General features: G+C 45.5%; 1 protein-coding gene across 1 annotated transcript in view; it reads right to left on the bottom strand.

Annotated features, from left to right (window-relative positions):
- CSUI_006039 (6-phosphofructokinase) overlaps positions 1-8,088 on the bottom strand; it is a gene marked incomplete at its 3' end in the record, with an annotated part of 12,427 nt that overhangs the window by 761 nt on the left and 3,578 nt on the right. Inside the window, exons 5-12 of the mRNA XM_068066204.1 lie at positions 7,866-8,018; positions 6,507-7,149; positions 5,466-5,626; positions 4,102-4,362; positions 3,049-3,189; positions 2,172-2,353; positions 883-1,209; positions 411-484 (exon numbers count right to left, since the gene is read on the bottom strand). Of these exons, the coding sequence (XP_067921820.1) occupies positions 411-484; positions 883-1,209; positions 2,172-2,353; positions 3,049-3,189; positions 4,102-4,362; positions 5,466-5,626; positions 6,507-7,149; positions 7,866-8,018 (1,942 nt within the window). The remainder of the gene's footprint in view (positions 1-410; positions 485-882; positions 1,210-2,171; positions 2,354-3,048; positions 3,190-4,101; positions 4,363-5,465; positions 5,627-6,506; positions 7,150-7,865; positions 8,019-8,088) is intronic.

Raw genomic sequence — 8,088 nt, forward strand, 5'->3', positions numbered from 1 at the left:
ATGTATGTGTGCACACATACATATACACATACCTACATAGGATATGAACGTCCGGAGGAGGCGGAGAAGTGTGCCCGTGATATATGAAATGGCGTGACGTTAGGGGCGGCGTATCACTACACTCTAGTTCCCCTCACCCAGGCAATCAAACAGACATGCAAGAATACATATTCATGTGCACACACTCTCTACAAGACCCCCCCCTCTTCTCTCTCTGTATACACATATATCCACGATTTAGTCATATATATATATATATATACTCTATTCCAAGCGTGTCAGACGTGCATCGAGTGGACAAGATCTTGACTACCTCGTCGCCTTCTTCTTCTGTTTTGCATCTCTTTCTTTCCTTTTCTTTTCTTTTCTTTTCTTTTCCTTCTTTCTTCTGTTCTCTTGATCTTGCCTACCAGTGAACTGAATAGGGCCAGGGTTGCAGAATCGATCCTCCAGAGTCCAATGCTCGGCTGCTGTCTTCATCCATCTGCAAATCCCCCCAGCAGGACATCGACAACATTCTCCCGCTTATTCATTCAGGGCAAGAGAGAAGAAGAAAAGAGATGAAAAGAGAAGAGGACGTCTAGATGAGAAGCTGTTCTCTGAACCATGATCTACGTCTCCGTTCTTATCTATCTTCTTGTATGGAGAAATAGTAAAGAGAATCGACAAGAGACCAACCTTGACATATATAGACACACACGACCCCATACACCAGGAAAGCTTGTCTACCCTCATACCAACTGACACGTGGCTTCACCTATCTATCTATCTATCTATGCGAGAGATCGACGTAGAAAGAGAGACGCGTAGACTCGTCTCTCTTCGTGTTGTCTCCCTCAACTGTTATGACTGTTCCCCTCCATCGTCTCAAAGTCTTCTCACCTGTAAGCTTTTCCATCGAGATTGACTTCGGCACTTGGTATGACAGGTAGGTCTGTCATAATTGATCTTTGTTGCCGTATATCCGTGGCTGTATTCATAGGCGGAGATCTTCCTTTGCCACTCCCCTCACTCTCTCCTAGGCCATTGCCGGAGCTTCCCCCTGCGGCAGCGGCAAAGGTGGGGTTTTCTTGAGGGCTTGGCACGAGCTTCATAAGAGTTACGAAAGGAATACTCCCTAAGTGCCAGTCTGTCACGGGGCCACATAAGCCTCTTATGCTACAGCAGTGGCCCGTCACACCGGACTCGACAAGAATCGCAGCTAGATGCCTACGAACCGAGACGAAAAGATAAAGAAAGGAAGATAGAAAGAAAGAAAGAGAGATAGATAAATACAGGAAGAAAAGAGAAGAAAGAAGGAAAGGGATGAAAAGGGGGAAACGACGAAGGCACGAAAGAGAGGGAAAGAAGAGAAGAAAAATGAAGATCTATGAAGGATGAGAGAGAAGAGAAGTTGAAGAAAACGACGCGTTCCTTACAGAAAGAATCGAAAGAAAGAAGAAGATGGTCCCGGCCAAGGATAAGTCAATCACTGCCACAAAGAGAGAGAGAGAGAGACGACTTCCACTATTACGGGCCGCGTGAGTGAGCGAGTGATTGATCAGTTGTAGTCTTAACCTTCTATCTCCACGCCACATCAGGTGTCTGTTTCAAACTCTAGGTGGAAAGTGAGCTAGTTTCCTTCTGAGGAACACCTCGCCGTCTCTCTTCTCAAAGAGTAGAGACGCATTGGGGGCCTCTTCACTCCTCTTCGGGGCAGATAGACGTTAACACCCCCAGTAGAGAATCCTCCTGACTGTGGCACCGTGTGAAGTATCTATCTAAATCTACCGCAAATCTTCTTCGAGACCAGAAGGCTCTCCCCAGGCCAACAGCCCCACGCCATACCTACCTATCCATATATCTATTACACACACTCTCTCTCTCCCCCTCTATATAGATGACGTATGTATCTACCTATCTACTTATACGTATGTATGTATACCGACACAGAAAGATACATATATGTGTAGAGATAGACGAGCCGAAGTGCTTCACATCCCTCCAGGAGGACCTGTATGTTACCCTTCCGAGAGTGTCTTCTGTTTCGATGCAAAATAGATCTACATAGGATGCTTCGAGAGAAAGAGAGAGAGAGAGAAGCTTTGAAGTAACTCATGTCCATAGTCTTGTTGCACGGTATCTCATGTGTGGATTGTCTGAGGTCAAGTGCAGAGGTGCTGCGAACTTACCCATAAGCGAAAGCAAGATTCGCGTCAAACTGAGAAGGGAGAGAGGATCTTCCTTGATACCCGAAGAAGTGCGTGACTGCTTGAAACTTGCCGCAGTATCGACCAACAGAGGCTCTGTACTCGAGCTCTTCCTTCACCATCTGAGCGAGGAGCTCTTCTGTCTCTAGTCGTTCAAAACGAATCTGAAAAAGGCACACAAGACCAACCCGGGGAGATATTCATTCCTCTTCTTCGAGAGAACGAAAGAGAAGAGAGACAATAGGAGATGGATGAGCGGATGAAGTCGATGCGTGGTGCATGCAAATCTAGACAGGGGTGGGGCTGAATGAGAGAGAGATGTAGGAATAGAAAGAGAACAAGGAAGAAAAAACACACGATTGATCAATCGTCCTTCCATTAGGAGCTGCTACTAGGGGGGTGGCAGTACACATACACCTCAAGAGGTCGCTCTATTCTACAGCGTCACCATCCATATGTATAAACGTACGGATGATGTGTATGCGGTCTCCCTCGTTCTATAGACACATATCTCCCGTAGACTCACTTGACCTTTCCCTTCCTATAGGAGAACTGCTGAAGCATCGTCCCTCTCCTGCCTTCGTCATGAAGATATTTAAACACTCGCCTGCGTCTATCTATCTATCTTTGATCTCTTTATCTATCTTTAATCTATGTACATCTCTCTCTACTTCCCCCCCTCTGACCTCCAAGCCCTTCTAGATCTCAACTGCTCAGAACTCCATCCCCTGCAGCACTCCTCTTTTCTCCCCCACCTTGTTCTTTTTCTCTCTCATTCTCTTTCTTGTCTTCTCTCCTCTCCCCTCTCTCTCTCTCTCTCTGCCTTTCTTTCACTGTCTTCGTCTTTGTTTCTTCTTACCTCTCCCATATCAACCTGAAGCAGCTCACGTCGGATGAACTTGGGAAAGGTCCGGAAAAGCGCTGCGCTCCAAGGAGTCAAGTGCCTCTGCCAGGCGGTCGGCGGGAGATTCTCCCAGTTCGACACGTCATTCAATTCTTGCTGAGAGAAGAAGAAGAAAAGAAAAGAAGAAAAGAAGAAGAAGAAGAACCATAGAAAAAGAATCGATAGAAGGATGTTGATCCTTTCATGGCATGCACACATGCAACTGGAAAGAAGAAGGGAAGGAGGGAAGAAAGGAAGGCTCAGGCTTCAAGTTTGTGAATAGCCGGAAGAGGGATAGACATGAGAAACTTGGTCTGAATACTTATCTCCCTCACCCCGCCTACTAGGAGATTTGCACTGGCCTCTCTTCCTGAAAAGAGAGTCTTTGTCGGGGGAGTAACGAGCCGACAGACAGGAGAAGGAGAGGTGAACGGCTATCTAAACATCTTTCGACTGTTTATCTCTCAGACTAACTTTCTCTTGTCTGTGGCTATCGTATAGAGAGGGGTATACATAGATGATGCTGGGAGCAGGCCGACGAAGTCCAAGAGGTAGATGTGGTGTATGTACACTCGACAGACGGATAGCTAGTGCAGTCTCCATATATGTATACACATGTTATATATATGACGTGTACGCATACACACAAGCAGAGACGTACAATTACCATTCGATCTGACATACATACATGTATGTGTACAGCTATTTATACATATATATATACATATACATACATACTCCTGTCATTCATATATATATATATATGGTAGGACGCCGTATCGGTATGGTTTAAGCAGATGGAGATGGAGACCGTCACACACACTTCTTCGTCTCTTACTTTGAGAAACACAGAGAAAGACAGACAGATAGAGACAGATTCACATGGAATAGATACATATCTACCTCCTCCTGGCAACTCTATAGACTACGAAGCATTGTATACGTGCAGGCCTGCCTGCATACACATCCATCCATACCCTTTGAACAGAAGAGACAAGGCCGTCCACACCCCCCTCAGCAGGAGAATACCTGGGCTTTCTTCATTTCGCCTTTAGCGCTTGCTTCTTTCAAAATACTTCTAAGCTCAGCTAGGAGAATCTTCATGTTGGGGAGATGCATAAGAAGAGCATCAGGGATAAGGACAGTCCCGAAGTTTCTTCCGATCTCCGCTCTCTGGCACACAACATCTGCTATATCTTGAACGACATGGAGGAGAGTTTTATCTGCAGCGCCATATTCCTCTGCGATGATGACTACGTTCGGATGGGTCTGCAAAGCGCACTCCAAGACCTGCCATAGGAGAGACACACACAGTCAAGGAAAGGAAAGGCGTAGATGGAGAGATAGAGTAAAGATAGATAGAGTCAAGACAGATAGATAAAGATAGATAGATAGATCGATAGACATCGATTAATAGAGAGAGATACATTGGAGACTGCAGAGAGACAGACTGCTAAACAGTGGATTAGAGGGAGAGATAGAAAGGAAATGAAAGAGAGAGGGGGGGCAATACAGGCAGGTACGTTGGTACGTAAAGCGAGACGAGAGAGACAGAGAGAGAGAGAGAGAGGAAGAAGAGAAGAGCTTTGGGAGAAGGTAGGACAGAAAGAATGAATGGATGAGAAAAGAATAGGAGGAAAAAAGACGCGGAGAACAAGACGAAGAGAAATCCAAGAGCCGGAAAGAAGGAAGAAAAAAGAAGATACAGAGAGAGAAAGAAGAAAGAAATGTACGAGCAGCATGCAAAGATGAGTAGAGATGCCCCCTGATACAGCTGAGCTTTTCGTGTGAAGGAAAGAAAGATGAGGAAGGAAGAAGCAAAGACAATTGCAACTCCTCAAAGAAGAAAGCTCGCATATCAAACAGACGGACAGATGAAGAGACGGGGGGGCGCATGCAGTTGGATTTCTAAAATGCCTAGAGAGCATACAAAACAATTTAAATGGAGATCTCCTCCTGTTCTCTCCTATCACTGAACTGAAGCAAAGAAGAGATCGAGAGAGAGAATTGAGAGAGAAAAGTGCCTATACACTACACGTTTCGCCGCACGAGTTTCAGCATACGACTTTGTCGGGTCGTCTTCTCACTCTTTGAGAGATTCTACCCCTCTCTCTCTCTACGCCCATCTTACCAAGAAAAGGAAGGGTCCACATCCACTTCGCGTGTCTTCCTCTCTCTCTCTCCCTCTTTCTCTACAAGGCAAAATGCTCTAGACAGAACTCCCCTACCAAATAACATACCAGATCTCTCTGCAAAAAATCTCCCCCTTCTTTCTTTCTTTCCTTATCTCCCTCCTTTTTCTTTCTTTCTTTCTTTATCTCCCTCTTTCTCTTTAGTGAGCCGTTCATGCGAGTGCATTAGAGATAGAGTTGACTCATGACGCCTCCTCCTACCTCATGAGAAGGCTGGCGACCCATAAGACGGACGAAGTGCCAGTACTTGGGCATAGAGGCAGCGTCAGTTAAGACATTTCCTATCAAGGAGGCATACACCTTGGTACTGCTATCGAAGCCTATGCATGTCTCAATTAAGTCCCCGCTTAAGTTGTTGCTTCCTGGAAAAGTGAGCGTCAGCCACATGCGGTAGAGCCGGAGGAGAAGAAAGAAGAAAGAAACAAGAAGATGAGACACACACTGAAAGAAGAGATGAGAGGAAGAGCTCTGAAATAACAATTGATATAGATCGATATACGGAGATCCACTCTCTTCTCATACACCTAGGGGAGACAGTAGCCACCAGTATAGAGAGACAGATAGATATTCATACACACATCATACATATATAGATGTATGTGTTCCATATAGATTTCTCCGTGAGATGTCTGTAGATGTATATGGAGAGAAAGAGGAAGAAAAGGCACAAGAGTTCACACGCATGCATGCAGCATAGGCGGCTTGAATGACGGCCATGAAGAGCCTCGATGCAGGCAACCGGAAATCCAAGGATACACTCCATACATATAAATAGATAGATAGAAACAGATATAGGCAAACAAGACAGTGTGTGTATCATCCATCTATCTATCTATCTTTAATTTATCTTTCTTTAATCTATCTAAAGACACACACACCTTCTCTCTCTAGTCTACAGCTGAACCAACAAGCAACACGTGAGCTTCTCATACATAAACCACCGCTATGATCGAGACTCCTCGACCCCAACTGCATCTTCGTTTCTGTCCGTCTATCTTTCTATTTTTGATACACATCTATCTTTAATCTATCTTTAGTATCTATCCTTATCCCCCTCCCGTCTTCACCCCCCTCTTCCTCTCCAAATGTGTTTCTTCTCTATCTATCTTGATGTGCTTATCTACCCTTCATCTCTCTATCTATCTACCTTCCCCAATGTCTCATCCCTCATGTACATGCGTCAGATGACTCTATCCTCTCCCCAATGAACGTTGCGCCCGCCCTCCACTCGTTCTCTCATACCTGTAGCAGGAATGCCTATAACGGACGTCCTGCATTGCTTCGCGAGGAAGTATTCTGCAAGGAGAGCCGCTTCCGACATAGCAAAAGCACTCCCCGGTATAACGAGGCCATCTAGATTCAAATCTTCGCACGTCTGTCGCACCTTCTCCTGCATATCGCGACTGCCTAGCGAATGGCTTGTCGACCTTCCTGTAAGCTCACAGCCTCCTTGATTCTTGAAGAGCTCAAGATCGTCATCTTCAATCTCGAGGTATTTCTTATCGACCACTCCATTCAGACCAAAGAAAGCAATACACTTCCCTTGGACTAGTTTCAGTCTCTCATAGAGGCCCCACAGCACATTCGCCACCCCGGGAGATTGACGGGAGATAAAGACAAGACCGACACGTAAGCCGAAGCCTATAGGAGGAATGTACTTATCATGACTTACTTCATGGAGAAAGAAAAGAGAGCTATTCGACAGATAGGGATAGTGCATGAGAACCTGTCTCTGTGTATAAGGATCTTTGCAAAACATCTGCTTAGATGGCCGAGCACGCGCTTTCTTATCTTGACAGATGGGGGGAAGAGAGGGGAGAAAGAGCAAACGCTGCTGCTGAAGAGACGAGTATGTCCCTAACTCCTTGCGGACAAGCCCGCGATTCTACAGAGAAGAAGAAAAAGAAGAAGAAAGAAAAAGAAGAAGAAAAAGAAGAAAGAAGAAAGATATAAACAAGGTTAGTGAGAAAAAACGAAATGGAAGGGGGGAGAGATCGATTTGAGAGCACACGGACAGAAAGATGAACGACAGAGAGCCATGTATCGAGACAAAGATACAGAAGAGGGAGACAGAGAGACAGATACACGAAGAGAACCGGGAGGAGATAGATAGATAGATAGATGTTCACAAGGAGATACAGGGGAGAGTCCCAGCAGGTCTCTACCCACAAGAGAAAACATCTATATACATGTGTATGCATGTCTAGGAAACAGTAGACCATGAGTGTCCTCTGTATGTACAGCCGACAGACGTCACCGGGGAAATCTCTACTTTTTGTGTATGACTGGCAAAGGAGACTGAGACAAAGAAAGTTACACCTAACAGACCGATGGTCGTTGAAAAGAAAGAAAAGATCAATCAATCCCCCCTCTCTAACCGCCATCATATGAAAACAGAAAAATCACTCTCTTCTCAGATACCTCCCCCTCCTTGCATGCAGCCACACAGAGAGAGAGAAAGGCCTTACAAAGAAGAAGACGAGCCCCCTGCCCGTTAGTCTCTTCCACTTTCTCTTTCTCTTTGTTTTGCATGTCTTCCCTTTTCTTTCTTTCTTTCTTTGTCTGTCTGTCTGTCTGTCATTTTAGCCCTTTACTTCTTACCGAGATAACGTTAGCCCGGGGGTCGTCGCCATAGAGAAGATCATCCGCGGAAGGGACCATCACCGCATAGCACGGCTCATCGGCGGTCACTCCCGCAAACTGAATAGGCCCAGGAACGCGAAAGCAATCGTTCATCTTCCATGTCTCTCGCACCTAGGAACAAGCGAAAGAAACAAAAGAAGAGTTAGAAATGACAAAGCAAGAGATAAGAAAGAAAGAAAGA

This window comes from Cystoisospora suis (genome assembly GCF_002600585.1).
Source record: "Cystoisospora suis strain Wien I chromosome Unknown contig_3019, whole genome shotgun sequence".
Classification (NCBI taxonomy): Eukaryota; Apicomplexa; class Conoidasida; order Eucoccidiorida; family Sarcocystidae; genus Cystoisospora; species Cystoisospora suis.